The sequence below is a fragment of the Ischnura elegans genome, chromosome 13 (genome assembly GCF_921293095.1).
Source record: "Ischnura elegans chromosome 13, ioIscEleg1.1, whole genome shotgun sequence".
Taxonomy (NCBI): domain Eukaryota; kingdom Metazoa; phylum Arthropoda; class Insecta; order Odonata; family Coenagrionidae; genus Ischnura; species Ischnura elegans.
Window position 1 is genome coordinate 6,795,403 of NC_060258.1, and position 15,465 is coordinate 6,810,867.

The following is a 15,465-nucleotide window of genomic DNA, read 5'->3' on the forward strand; positions in this document are numbered from 1 at the left end:
GATCATTATCATTTTACTCTTAAAATGGATTCATATTGTATGCATAACAAAATATAAAAAATATAATAATATCTACCTTTGATTAGCGATTAGATTAAAAAATTTCAAGGATAAGGTGGGAAATGGAGCACAGCACTAAAAAGCATCATGGAAATTAATAGGTGAACATCAGGAGGTCCTTCTCCACTTTGTTACAAAATATGTCATGATTGAATCTGATACACCTGACACGGGATACTGCTTTCAAACCAAAATAAATCACTGAAACTTTGAGCCATACGAAATTTATTTTATCTGTATGAAGCATGATGTGCAATATTGGATAAAGCTCCACAACTGTTTGCAGCAAAATTAAAAAAGTTCTAGTTTAATAGCATCACATTCAATGTAATGCTATTTCCCCAAATGTAAATTTCATAAGTATTTTAATTATACAAACAATATGCATACACTTACAACTACTAAATAATTGATTTGATTATTGAAAAAATACATTACTTCCACATAGTATCATGAAATTTTTAGAAAATAAAAAAATGTGAAGAAAAATAATGCTAAATAAATGAGAACAGGCAATACCATAAGTGAGGATATCTTGCCATTCCTCTTCAGAGATAAGCCAAGAGATACAAAAGAGAATTATTCAGAGATGCATAGTTTTCTTCAATGATATGCGCTCATTATCCTAGATTATCAATTACAGGTAATAATCATTAAGAAATTTACATATAAAATATTTACCATCAGACATGATTATTAAATGTTTTTTTTAATCAACATATAATGACACTACTGCAGATTAGTTAATGAAATAAAAATATAATATTTATATCTAATGGAACATATTTACATATTCTGAATGATTAATCTTGTCTTACCAACTTGAGTGTTGTAGCACAGGTAAAATTATCAATTCAGAAATACCTTAGAAAAATCAATCATTTGAAATGGATTTTCTTAAAAATAAACAACACATCAAATGAACCACATTTCTGTTACCCCCAGGTAGCAGAGAGACGATAGATATTGTTTAACAAATAATACAATTACAGAAACGAACGAGTAACTAATACCAATGCCGAAAATAAGAAAAAAGTAAAATTATGAAGCATAAAAAGTAATAAAAAACCCAAACCCATTTATCAAATGGAAGATTGGACAAATAAAGAGCCATTTTAAAAAATATGCCCAAGATATACGATGAAACCAAAAGAAAGGAGGCCTCAAAAAGGCATGAATTAAGAATAGCTACATTTCTTAAAAAGAGAACTGGCAACATGTATAACCATTACATTCACTTCAATCCTTGAAAACTAAGCAGCAATCCTGAGGATAAGGAGAAATTTACTGTTGCTTAGATATAAGCAAATGCCTAATTCCAGTCAATTGAATACTATACAAAGGATAGGTGAATGTTGGAAATATACACGTGCATGAATGAATGCAAAGATCTTCTCTAACGTCAGTGAAAATTTGAAAAAGACCAACTAGAATAAAAATGGACTAAGGTCACAAACATGTAGGAGGTTGAATTTAAGAACCTAATTACTTAATTACGACATTTCGTAAATGCCTTCCAACTAGTAAAAATTGAAAAAAAAATCCCATCTTTACTATTGTATGTCAAGTGTGACATGATTGTAAATTTATATTCTACATCCCATTTAAATTGTACAGCATATCTTTGAAATTAATAATCTTTGACGAATATAGTGTTCTGCCTACTACACAATGTAATGCCTATATAATTGTAATTGCCGACTACAGGGAAATGTCTCTCAAGTGAATGGGTCAAACAAGGTGAGAGGAAGGAACCAAAACAATCTAATGTTGATCAAAGGCCTACACAAACATGAGTACATCCGGCAAAATATGATTATAAAATTGGAAAGGTCTGCATATGTTGCAAATAGATTTACGTGCACGATGGCTTTCAGATAAATTGTAGGATTACATTGGTAAGCCAAAATGGTACGTTCCTTCCATTAACTTATAGCGCAAATGAGATGGAAATTGATATAATCAAAAATAAAAATATCGTAGTGGCATGATCAGGAAAAGGCTGACTATATTATGTGTCGACAAGATTAAAACAATATGCATCTCAAAATGTGATTAACTACCGAATGAAAAAGTGCCATGTAGCAAACATGAAATCAACATTAAGGTCTTATTATAATCAAAAAATTGGTGTAAATATTGCACTAAATACACAAGTAATTCAGTTAACCAAATAAAAGCTGAGTGGCTTAAAGAAAATAAATGAATATGAAGAAAATTTTCATCTTCAGGACTGGCTCCATCACAATCTCCACAGTATATCAGGCCAAATTCATCTCTGAAACAGAAAATATAAATTATTGGAATGAAAAGTAGTGCAATCACTATCGAAATGCAATATCAATATTAGTTAAATATTCATATTGAGATAAAATATTATCTCCATTTACAAGAATGAAATGGCAGTATTCATAAGCAACATTTATTAAATATCTTCCAACAAACCGAACAATGTTCTACAAGAATCTATAATTTTATTATTGAAAAATATTGGAAGACTTTCATTATTGTTTGAAATTCGTATATGAATCAATGGATTGGTATATCATGGATTTGAATATATGCACTCTTCAATGTCGTTATATTATTTTATCTTTAACTTCGATATTTATCCATTAGATTAGAGTTTGTTAGTTTTGAAGCCACTTTCTTAAACTTATGACACATAAGATCTTAAAAATATGTTACCTTTTAACAAGAAAACTTCATCTTGGAATATTGGGAAGAAGAATGTTTGCCTAAAATGAATTGCATTTAAATATTCTAATACTACAAAACCCGACACTCATTAAATCAAACTACTCAAAGAACGCATGAGAGGATGAACGCCAATGTACCAGAAATTTCATTTCACCTCTACATGCCAACCAATGTACCAGAAGCTTCATTTCACCTCTACATGCCAACCAATGAGTTGCCCACTTTTGGGAAATCATGGAAAATTAAATTACGAACAAATCTTTCAATTATTCAAAAGGATGTTTACATTTACATTTATTAATTACCGATTTATTGGCCAAAACAGCTTCAAATAATGATTTCAATGTTTTCATGAAGACCATGATGTAAAGAAAAAACTGTAATAAATAGACATAAGACCCACCTTAGCACTGGCTAGAAGTGTTCCCATCACATTGTTAGAATATAGAGAGAAGAGGAGGGGGAATTTCCTCTGCAGCATAGCTCTTCCTTCTGTGGATCCATACCAAGAGATAATTTCAGGGACAGCTGCCGCAAGCCAGCATACCTTTGCCCTCAGTGTCTTCCCATCGAATGCAATATTGATTTTCCAATCTAATCCCCCTCCCCTCTTCCTCCTCTCCTCCGCCTCCTCTATAGCCCTCATCCACTCACGCTCTCGTTCCACATCTCCCTTGCTATATGGCATCCCCTCATTATCAAAAACTAATTTTAGGGATAATTGTGAGAGGGCCCAAGCTAACCTAGAACATACGAATTCCTCCCTATCACCAGAACAATCCATTGCACCCAAATACACAGTCTCACTCTCAAAATCACAAAATGATGTCCAATCACTCCCATTCCACTGAGTCCCATCCAAATCCACAAATTTCTCCTTCATCCTTCCAATTCTCTCAGATTTCAGATCCACCATCACCTTCACCCGATCATCCCCACACAAATATTTAATTATGCAAGCAGTGATTTCATCTCCATCATACAGTCTCTCATACAATCCACACATTTTATCAACTCCACTTCCATACACTATTCTAGTCCTACGCATCATGGCGTCCACACACTCCTGCCTTGCTCTGGCCGGATCGGATGTAGGTTGACTTAAAGATGCCTCCCCAATAAGACCGCACTTGATACACGTCACATCCTCCGCTGTTGACGTCACGGATTCTTCCAGACAACGCAACAGTGCATCGCGTCCACAAACTTGCGCTTTCAGTTCCTCCAACGATGAGCTCAGCTGTCGCACAAGAGATTTCATCTCTCGCCTCAATGAGTCCACGGAGGACTTGAGAGATGCAATATCACATTCTGGGCTAGCCACGGGTGTTACATGATCAGTGCTCCTACTCGAAGATGCTAGCAGACGACGCATAATAACTTGGTCTCTCCTGTGAACCAATGTCACCAAATTCAGCACTTTGGAGCGTTCTACATCATCAGGGAACTGCCGCACCATCTCCTCAGCCGAAGACAATGCATTCTGTTGACTGTCATCTATTATGTCTGTGTCGGCCCCTCTCGCCAATAACTCCTGCACCCAGTCAGATTTTCCTAGTCCCACACCAACATGCAAGAGTGTTCTTTGCCGTGGATAACGAACATCGACATCTTCCAACATCTCCAGCAGCTCTTTATGCTGGAGTAGTGAACCAGTCACCAATCCAACAAGAAGCCTCTCCTCAACAAATTGCTCAGCGCCGCTAGCAGAAATGTTCCTTGCCATAATTTCGAAAGAATGAAATAATTATTTAAGAGTATGTTGGATTCAGAATACAGGGAGTGGCCAATGGGAACCAGGCGTGGTAGCGTTGGTCAGCGAGGAGTAACACACGATCTCAGTGTTGCTACGAAAGGATGAAACGTTGACTGCAAAGAAACAGAATGAATATCAGATTATTACCTTCAACTCGTTCAACCATAATTCGCTTTATCGAGTCGGTAAACCATCTTTTCAGCGAGCGGTCACTAAACTACATGCAAGCCATCTGTGACTAGGGGCTCCCGAATATTATAGCGTTGATTAATTTTGCTTTTACTACCACGGCAAGAGAATGATCGATTCTTATGGATATCACATACGCCTAGCTTTCCGGCTAAATTATTACTTTCCAACCCCGCTGTGCTGAAATTTCAGCTAATGAAAGCAATCGGATTCTTGAAATAAACTTGACAATTTTAAAATATGAGTCCTTAATATGATATTTCAACATAAAAGGAAACCAAGTGAATGTGTATCGTAAAAAAATGCTTTGTGTTGTGACACGGAAATAACATGACTTAAGGTATAAAGCATGTAGATAAAAAAATTCCTTGCATGAAAATAAAATTTACGGGGAAAATCGATAAAATAATGTTCAATTGCAGAATTTTATTAAAGAAAAATAAAAAATAACAACTGAAAAAAATTAGCCGCTGCGGAGACTCGGTCCTAGGACCTCCGGCGTAGTAGTCCGGTACCGTAGCAACTAGACTACGCCAGGCGATGATTGATGCGCGATCTCAAAGGAATAGATTTCACCTGCAAATGTTTAACTGCGTTTTTTGTTTAAACTATTGGTTAATTAACCCCACAAGGGGGGTGATTCGTGGACAGCTCCCAATGGACTACAACACCACAAAGTTTGATTGATATCTGAGACCCACTTTTGTGACACTCCCCTTGTGAGATATGGGATCACAAGATGAAGATGAAGGTAATGGATTTTAAGCTGAACAAAGGCTAGCCTCTATCTCCACGGGTAATCCAGATAAGAAAGCTGACAAGCGTTGTGCTCACAATCAAATAGTGACGCGAACTATTGGCCAAAGAACTGCAAACGCTTCTTCATCAGAGCAACGATTTAAATACAAACATAATCAAGTTTTATAAAATAACCGAATTTAATAGTGATAACCTAAAAATAGCACCAACCGAAGAAATTGTTGATAAGTACCTATATGTTGATATAGTTATTTCTAACATAATGATAAGGTAATCCATGCCGCGGTTGTGAGAAGAAGGTCGCTTTAGCCGTTTTCGGATTTTGGCAAGACGAACGAAGATCAATTGATTTTTCAATACATAGCTCGATATACGAAGGTAATTTGAAGTTTATTGCGTCCTCTAGTATACAATAAAAAGAGTTCATTTTTAAGTATCTCATATCCTTATCACTCAAAAAATGAAGAATGCGATGATTATTGAAATTGAAAATAGAAATTTTGAAAGTATTCACGATTAAAAAACGCAACGGTCTCGCAGACCACTTGCCAAATTTACATGAATTAAATTTCGAAGGCCTGTATGGTTCATAAATGCATTTGAAACGAAAGCCAAAAATAATCAGCGCATAAAAACTGACTAATGATGGACTGTGATTAAGATGAGTGCCCACAAGCTTCTTTTCCGCACTAACGTTGCAATAAGACTATTTCTCCTAAAATATAAAAGTGAATATTTCGTTTAAATAGAGTTTCGGGATATTGCATTAAGTCTGTAAACGTTGGAAGTAGTATGTAATACACTTGTGGCGTAAAACTTTCTATGGATATAACACAAGAAATATTTACAAACCATTCTCACAATAAATTACGTTCACTCTGTCGGTCGATTGTATTAGATTTCATCTTGCACTTGAAAAGCATTCTTATATAAAATTGGCAATCACACTATTATCCATAATTCCAAGAAAACTTATATGGAATGCGTTTGCAAATACTCACCCAATAGGTTAGGCAAATCTAGTTGAAATTTGTATTCGCTCCTTCCTCGGCTATCCTATTCCCAATGCAGAGAAGGCAATCCTGAAACGTAAAATAAATAACTTATGTTACTAGCATGGGATAATTGTAATACTCGTATGAAATAAACCTTTCCTAAATGCCTTTTCAAACTTCCATAAATGTCAATACAAATTGATGGAAATATACTTCTCAGATAAAAAAGGTGAAGAAAAAATAACGTTTCCCTATACCTACACAACTCAATCGAGATCTGCTCTTACTATGGCACCCCATGGCGTAGGGTGAGGCCTCCACACCCACAAAGAATGGGCTTATCTAATCTTTTGTGAGGTATAAAACAAGGAAGTTTAGAGAAAACCAATTTTTGACTCTGTTACTAATCTTCTGGGTTAAAATTACTACGATCCTCTCAACTGAACATAATGGATAAAAACGGCAGATGTCACTTTTTACTATTCATCTTTGTATTTTTTGGTATTTTTTGCGAGATTATTGAGACATAGTATTAAAAGATGAAGATAAAAGCCATATATTCTAACCTAAACACACTGGATAACATCTACCCCCACGGGCAATCCAGATATGAAAGCTGGTAGGCGTTGTGCTCACAATCAAATAGTGAAGCGAACTATTGCCCAAGAACTGCAAACGCATCTTTATCAGTTCAACGATTCAAATCAAAACGTAAGCAAATATTATTAAATAAATGCAATAATAGTGACATCCCATAAACGCTACAGACAAAAAAGGTGTTGGTGGGTACTTAATTGTTGATATAATTATGTATGACATAAGGAGATGTTAATCCGTTACGTGGTTGAGAGAAGTAGGTCGGTTTAACCGTTTTTGGATTTTAGCGAAACGAACGAAGAACGAAGATTTTTGTAAACATAGCTTCGTTAATGAAGGTAATGTGAAGTTTACAGGGTCCTCTAGTAAGTATAATAAAAGTTATTTTTTCAGTCTCTCATGTCTTTTTTACTCAAAAATATGAAGATAGCGATGATTGTTGACATTTAAAATAGTAATTTTGCAAGTATTCACAATTAAAAAATCGCAGCAAATCCTCAGACCGCATGCCAAAATTGGGAAGGCCTGAATAAATCGAAACTAAATCTGAAAAAAAGTAAAAAATAATCAGCTCATGAGAACTGACTAAAGATGGCCTCTGAGTAAAATGGTCTAGAGCTCCCACAAGCAATTTTTACGCACTTAAATTGCAATAAGTTAATTCCCCATGAATAAAAAAATGAAGATTTCGTTTCAATAGAAATTCGGAGTATCGCATTAAGTCTACAAACCTTCGAACAAGTATATAATACACGGTGGTGAAAAACTTTCTATGGATATAACACCAGAAATATTTGCTAACCATTCCTATCATAAATTACGTTCAAACTCTGTTGCTCGATTGTATCATATTTAATCTTGTACTTTAAATGTATTCTTATATTAAAAAGGCAATCACATTATTATGCATAATTCGAAAAAAGCGTAGCTGAAATTCGTTTACAATTACTTACCCAATAGAAAGGCAACTCGTTAGATATCGATGTTTTGCTCCTTCCTCGGCTCTCCTATTCCCAAAGCAGAGAAGGCAATCCTGAAATGTAAAATAAATTACTTCTGTTACTGACATTAGAAGATTATTTCACTCCCATGAAGCAAAACTCTTCTTTCAATGCTTTTTTTAAACTTACAGAAATCTTAATCCAAAACGACGGAAAAATACTTCTAAGATAACATGATTTGAACCACAAGATGGCGGATCACTTCCCCAGACGCAACATGAACGAGATATGCTCGTCCTTTGGCTCAGGAAGAAGCCTTTATACCCACAGACAGCGGGCTTATCTAATCTTTAGTGCCTTATAAAAAATTGAAGTGTAGGGATTCCCAATGAGCGATGGTGGCAGTGACGCTTGGGCAAAAATAATAGCAATTCTCTTGACTGAACATAGTGAATAAGAAGGATAGATATCATTTTAACGTTTTTTCTTCGGATTGGTTGTGAATTTTTGCGAGATTTTTTATACATGGGATCACGAGATGAAGATGAAGGAATCAGAGCTTCCCATTTACTGCATAGAAGTCGGAGCTTGGCAACTGAAAAATTGAAATCCGTCTTTGAAGATTGATGACGTAATTTCGCTAGCTCGCTGCGCCGTCGCAGAAAAATGTATTCGTGTTGTTACTTTGTCTGCGTTTAAAGTGATGGCACTTCCCAATGCAATATTACGACCCTAGAGTTTTATTTTCTAAATCGATATGTTTATGTTTAGAAAATATACCAAATATCTAAAATTAAAACTTCAAATAATGGTGATTAATAAAATTAGCCACCCCTGCATAATTGTATACCTAAGTTTCCCATAAACAAACACCAATTCAAAATCACCAGCTTACTGCCGCCTTCACGCAGAGAAAATCCGACGTCATCAAATTTTTCTGAGACGACGCACCGAGCTGGCGAGATAGCGTCATCATTTCTCTAAGACAGTCTCTGATTGGCTCTCCAGCCGCGGCGTGAATGCAACGCCAAACTGTGAAGGCATCCTTAGTTGAAGAAATTATATATTCTACATGGCTGGGCCTAGCTGTTCAGTATAGTAAAAGTTTAATAAATTTGAGTCATTACAATGACAGGCAATTGTCGAAGAAGAACCGAATGCCTTCTCCGCTCTTCTATTGTTTTCATAAACAATCTGTGTTGCCCCGTTTACATAACGATCGTCGCGAAGTTGATCCGTACGATCGTAACCTCAAAACGTCGTGTAAACGCGCAGAGTTACCATCGTAGGCCTTAGTACCTAATACTGCCGAACTTACGATGGTTAGCGCTAGCGTGCCAAGAAAAAAGAGTAAGGAAATGAAGATCGATGCATATACGATTCTTTCGCGCCGTTGCAATCTTGATACAATAATTAATATTTCATAAATAACTCTAATATATCAAAGATAAATGGCAACGATTGAAGACATTATTGAGCAGGTAATGGAAGGACGTGATGGGAAAGTTTTTTCTGATGTTCTATTTACCAAATGATATCGGATATTCTACACTATACCAGTTTTATGCATTTCTTTATTTACAGGTTAACCCATAACCATGTATCCTTACATTATACTTCACAGATGATGGAAAATAACAAACATGCACAAAACGTCAACCAATTAAATCATCGTATGCAGGATTTCGCAATAAAATTCGCCAGAAATAACCATAAAATTTAGATGAAGACATGGAGATATCAATACTTGTGCCGAATCAAGCCGAAATCTAAGCCTTTTCTAATTAAATTATAACTGCAATATGTACTGTCTTTAATGCGTGAATATTCTTGAATGTTTTGACATATTCTCTCGAAGAATCTAGTTTCTTAAAGACTTCACGGACTGTTATGACTTTTAGTTTTATCTCATCATAGCTGGGAGTTGAAGACATAATTTGCTCCATGGTAATTAAAAACAAGCAGGTTAGGATTTATAAAGCTATGACGGGATCCATTAAAAGTTACTAATAAAGGAGATAGGAACAATCTAGTTATTTATTGATAATTTTGTAGAGGAATATGTCTTTGTTGGAGGATCCTTGGTCGTGCAGAAGTTTTCAAATTAACTAGGGAAAGAATATATGAAGTGTTGTAATCAGACATAGAGATTAATAAATCGTAATTATTTAATTTGAAAAATTTATTTTGGACACGTTCAATCCGGATTTAACGTGTCCGGAATTATAATAAAGTGACCAGTTAGCAAAATATTCCAATTTGGAACGTAGCAAGGAGACATATCCACTGTCTTTACCGCATGAATATTGCTAAACTTTGGACAGATTCCAGACGCAGGTGAATTTTTAAATTCTTATATTGTTCAATATTCAAATGTTTTTTACATTATTATTGAGTTAATTTTTTTCGTTCGAGCAAATATATTTTGCACGAAATTCATTGCCAGTTGTGGCTATAATTGTTTCTTTTAGAGCAAAATATTAAATTGAAACTTAATAATCATAAAAGTCGAACAGTAAATACTTAAAATCCATCCTTAAAATGATATTGCCATGCAATCTGTGATAGGTGAAAATAACTTAAGGGAGAATAACTCTTGTTCCAAGAAAAAAATGCTTTTCCGAATAATTCAAAACTCGATATTTCACAAATTCGTACGGAAGCGAAGACACGATCGTTACGAAATAAAATCTTGTTTTTTTTTCATTATCGCCAAATGACTCAATGATATCTCTCTGATCCATTCCAATTTCTTTTCACGTGCGGTGGGACGCAGAGGTAAGTGAGCACGCACGCAGAATTCTGTCTAGAGAAGGCGATCGGAAATTCCCACGAAAGATCGGAGGCGGTTGGATTGGGAGATGAGAGGTGGACAGCAGGAGAATACAAATAAGATAAGAGATAAACACGATGGGGATAAGCAGAGTGACGGCGCATTCCCGAAGGATTGAATCTTGTGAAAGGGGGTCTCCAAGGCGGTGGCCTGGCAAGAGGGGAGGTCCGGGGGGTCCGGACCCCCCCCAAATATATGAGAACACAAGTACTCGTCTCCATAAAAGAAAACAAAATATTTAATAGTCATTAATTTACAAAAAAATTCTTTGAATAAATGAAGTTTTTTTTTCAGTAATGAAAAAAATTAAAATTAGTTTACAACCTTCTGTTTAGTACCCTATCACAAAATAGAATTTCTCCTGGTTTTGGATGCCCCCGAACGAAATTCCCGACATAACTCCGACAAAATGTCATTTGATTGTCATCATTGACAGTGGTAATGGCTAACCCCACATATCTGCTATAAATGACTTGCATTCTGCTGCAATTGCATGTCTTAATAGGTATTTTTCGGCGATTTTATTTCTGATGAAACTTCTATAAAACTCATTTGGTACTTTGAATTAAACGAATTTTTGGACTTTCCTAATGCGGGGTGGCTCCTAGCAACAGCTCACCACCGTGTCAATATATACCGATAGCTTTCAGAATCCTTTAGGTTCAGGCATACAGAAAAGCTATTAATTAATCTTGAAGAAAGCGTAATGCCGGGTCAACCATATATCAATGTTCAAAGGAAAAATGCTATTAATTACGGAGAAATAACCGCACGTGTTTCCCGGGTTAGAAATGCACCAAAAAATATCAAGCCCGTTGGGTCGTATTATGTACTCCTGGAGACGATAATCCATAATTTTTTATCCAAGCATTGAATGATGGAAGAATTCTTTTTCTGAGATATAATGAAAAGTGAATAAAAGAGTCTTATCCGTTATCAAATCTTGATTATGTTTGAGACGCTAATGAAACGTATCTCTGAAGCAAACTGGAAGCATTAATTAAAGTTTTGATTACGTTTTTGGGTCGTAAGAAGTTGTTGAGGATGATATTCTAGCCTATCTTCAAAATTCTTATCGCTCTGCAAGTATTTCAACTCTCGTGGCTAAACTCAGCGTCCAAAGATAAATGGAGCTTTGTTTGAGGTCGCTAATCTCTCCATTTGCGATATCTTATCTCCGCCTCACATTGACTCTGCCTTCACCTGTATTTGTCACTTCGGAGGAAAGGACTCCCAACATCTATCTATCGCAAACGCCGCTTTAGAGAAACAATGGAAAAAATATCCTTCGCAAGTTGAAGCACTGAGCTATGTGTGTTCACTTTTAGACAATATGGGAAATAGATTTACAAATCGCGTACATTCATTTGAACATATTTTCCCTTGATTATTCCTTTACCTTAAGAGATAATTTTTGAACTGATAACTGAAGAAATCAAATCCATTTCCGATTTTAGAGGGGGATTTTAGCGTTAAAATTCAATGATTTTCATAAAATTTGTCTTTCAGTATTTCATTGTATGCGGCGATACACGCTTGGTAGGAGCTCAATTTGACTGTACAAATATTTAAATGCCAGTTATCAATTTACTCATATTTTATAGCATTGTGCTGAGAATGAAAGTGCACAGGAAGAGTTGTCCCAACAATATTAATTTAGGTATTTGTAGGCACAAATTTGTCTTTTGTGTTTTTTACATTATAATATTATAAACTTAATTCACTTCTGCTTATTTTCATAATATGTGTTCCCCCCTAGTCGCGTGCCTAAAGATATGTTCTGTCAATGTACTTAAAATGTGCGGTAAATTTGTCGAACGGAAGGGAACAATTGCTTCGAATGTCAACGAAGAATATTTATTCGAAAAAGGCTATTCGTGCTTCCAGCCGGATGGTCTCCCTCCATTCTGCCAGGAGTACCATTCATTTTACACAAAAGCAGTAAATAATCAGTTCATAAGAACTGCCTTATGGCGGCCTCTGATTGAGGTAATTAAATCGCTATTTCGAAAATATTATTTTGCGATAGGGCTACGTCTCGTGGAAAAGGAATTGGTGGATTTCATTTGAAATAGATTTTCGTGGTAGTGTTTTTCAGCTATGGAATAAGTAGGAGGTAAACTGTGGCAAAAAACGTTTTTTGGATATAAGAAGAGAAATATTCACAATTGATTCTTACCACATATTACGTTAAAACTCACTTGGTCGATTGTAATAGATAAAATCTTGCACTTGAATGGCATGCTTATTTTAAATAAGACAATCACGCATTAATTGGTAATTTATAAGAAAAAGCATAGATTAAATGCGTTTGCATGTACTTACCCAATAGGTTAGGAAATCCGTTTGATATCGGTATTCGATCCTTCCTCGGCTCTCCTATTCCCAATGCAGAGAAGGCAATCCTGAAACGTAAAATAAATTACTTCTGTTACTGGAATGGGAAAATTATCATACACCCCTGAAGCAAACCTCTTCCTTCAATACCTTTTCTAAGCTTACAGAAATCTCAATCCAAAATGTTGGAGAAATACTTAAAGATAACAGGTGTTGAAGAAAAAATGGCGTATCAATGTGTCACATACTACTTGCTTGAGATCTACTCATCCTGCGGCTTAGGAAGAGGCCTTTACAACCACAGAGAATGAGCTTATCTAATCTATAGTGCCTCATTAAAAATTGAAGTGTAGGGATTGCCGATTCACGACACTGCCAGTCATCGCGTGGACGAAAGTAATTACAATCCCCTCGACTGAATTTAATGGATTAGAAGGACATATATCACCTTTTACTATTTATATTTGGATAGATTGCGTTTTTATGAGATGTTATTGAGAAATGGGATCACGAGATGAAGATGAATGTAATGGATTCTAAGCTGAACACACACTGGCTAGATTCTACCCCCACGGTCAATCCAAATACGAAAACTGATAGGCGTTGTGCTCACAATCAAACAGTGAAGCGAACAAATGCCCAAGAACTGCAAACGCATCTTCTTTAGGTCAACGATTTAAATCAATACCAAAGAAATTTTTATCAAATAACTGCATTTAGTAGTGAAAAAACATATACGGTAGTAAAAAATTATAAATAGGTACTTATTTGATTATATTGCCTGTATAAATCGAAACTCCATCTGACACAAAAGTAAAAAACAATTGAGTAATTAAGATCTCAGAGTAAGATGGTCCAAACCGCCCACAAGCTATTTTTACTAACGTTGCAATTACTTCTTGCCCCATGAATAAAAAATAAATATTTCGTTTAAGTAGAGTTTTGAAATACCGCATTAAGTCTGTTAACCTTCGAACAAGTATGTAATACACGGTGGCAAAAAACTTTCTATAGATATAACACATGAAACATTTGCTCAACAGTCATATCATAAATTACCTTCAAACTCTGTTAATCAATTGTATTACATTTTATCTTGTATTTGAAAGACATTCTTATATAAAAAAGGCTATCACGCAATTTCGCATAATTTGAAATTTTTTTAGATTAAATACGTTAGAAATTACTCACCCAATAGAAAAAGGCAACCCGTTTGATATCGGTATTCGCTCCTTCCTCGGCTATCCTATTCCCAATGCAGAAAAGGCAATCCTGAAACATCAAATAAATTACTTTTGTTACCGACATGAAAAAGTTATTTCACTCTCATGAAGCAAACCTCTTCTGTCAATGCCTTTTTTAAACTTACAGAAATTTTAATCCAAAACGATGGTCAAATACTTCTAAGATAACAGGATTTGAACTACAAGATGGCGGATCAGTTCCCCAGACGCAACTCGAACGAGATATGCTCGTCCTTTAGCTCAGGAAGAGGCCTTTATACCCACAGACAGCGGGCTTATCTAATCTTTAGTGCCTCATAAAAAATGGAGGTGAAGGGATTGCCAATGAACGATGGTGCCAGTCAACGCTCGAGCGAACATAATTGTGATTCTTTTAACTGGAATTAGTGAATATGATGGATAGATATCACTTTTAACGTTTTTCTTCGGATTGGTTGTGATCTTTTGCGAGATTTTTGATACATGGGATCACGAGATAAAGACGAAGGAATCGGAGCTTCCCAATCACTCCTTAGAAGGTGCGGCTTGACAACTGAGAATCTTTTAAGGCTAGTGACGTAATTTCGTCAGCTCGCTGCGCAGTCGCAGTAAAATGTGTTCGCGTTGGATTTTGTCCGTTTAGGCAGCAGTGCGCAGGCGATTTAGCATTGGTTGTCGTTTATGGAAAGCTTGGGTGTGCTGGAGGTAGATATACAGGAGTAGCTGAAATGAGACTGATGAATGCTATAAGTTTCATTATTAAATATTAATTTGTATTTTTTTCTAACTCGAACATTTTCTCAACATAAGACAGATGTTAAACTCTGACATAGATTACAGTCACTGAGGATCGCAGATTAGTATAGCACGCATCCGTTATCGGTATCGCCAGATAAATACAGTTTTCAGACTTCCTTGCTAGTGACTACGGTCGTTTTAATACTAATTTTTATAGTATAACTGTGCCCTCATGATTGCTCAAGTTGAAGTTTTTTGGGTATTTTGGCTGCGCATAGCTGTTTTAGCAACGACGATCACAAATAAATTTTTCTGATGCCATTTAACGTTAGTCATT

At 35.6% G+C, this 15,465-nt stretch overlaps 1 protein-coding gene across 5 annotated transcripts; it reads right to left on the minus strand.

The window, feature by feature from the left end:
• Nucleotides 1-268: 268 nt before the first annotated feature.
• Nucleotides 269-14,752, minus strand: LOC124170192. 5 transcript variants are annotated; one of them, XM_046548885.1, is made up of 7 exons: nucleotides 14,537-14,752; nucleotides 14,359-14,439; nucleotides 13,156-13,235; nucleotides 8,010-8,089; nucleotides 6,466-6,546; nucleotides 3,164-4,629; nucleotides 269-2,338 (listed from the first exon to the last, which is right to left on the minus strand). In XM_046548885.1, exons 6-7 carry the CDS (start codon nucleotides 4,484-4,486, stop codon nucleotides 2,333-2,335), a joined length of 1,329 nt encoding a protein of 442 aa, XP_046404841.1. In that variant the 5' UTR covers nucleotides 4,487-4,629; nucleotides 6,466-6,546; nucleotides 8,010-8,089; nucleotides 13,156-13,235; nucleotides 14,359-14,439; nucleotides 14,537-14,752; the 3' UTR covers nucleotides 269-2,332. The 5 variants fall into 5 exon arrangements, with proteins under 5 accessions (XP_046404841.1, XP_046404845.1, XP_046404846.1 ...); XM_046548889.1 differs by having other exon boundaries at nucleotides 14,359-14,459; XM_046548890.1 differs by lacking the exon at nucleotides 14,359-14,439.
• Between the last annotated feature and the right edge of the window lie 713 nt (nucleotides 14,753-15,465).

Bases quoted from the DNA above. Each gene is read 5' to 3' on its own strand.
- LOC124170192 (XM_046548890.1), bottom strand. From the start codon at position 4,486: ATGGCAAGGAACATTTCTGCTAGCGGCGCTGAGCAATTTGTTGAGGAG.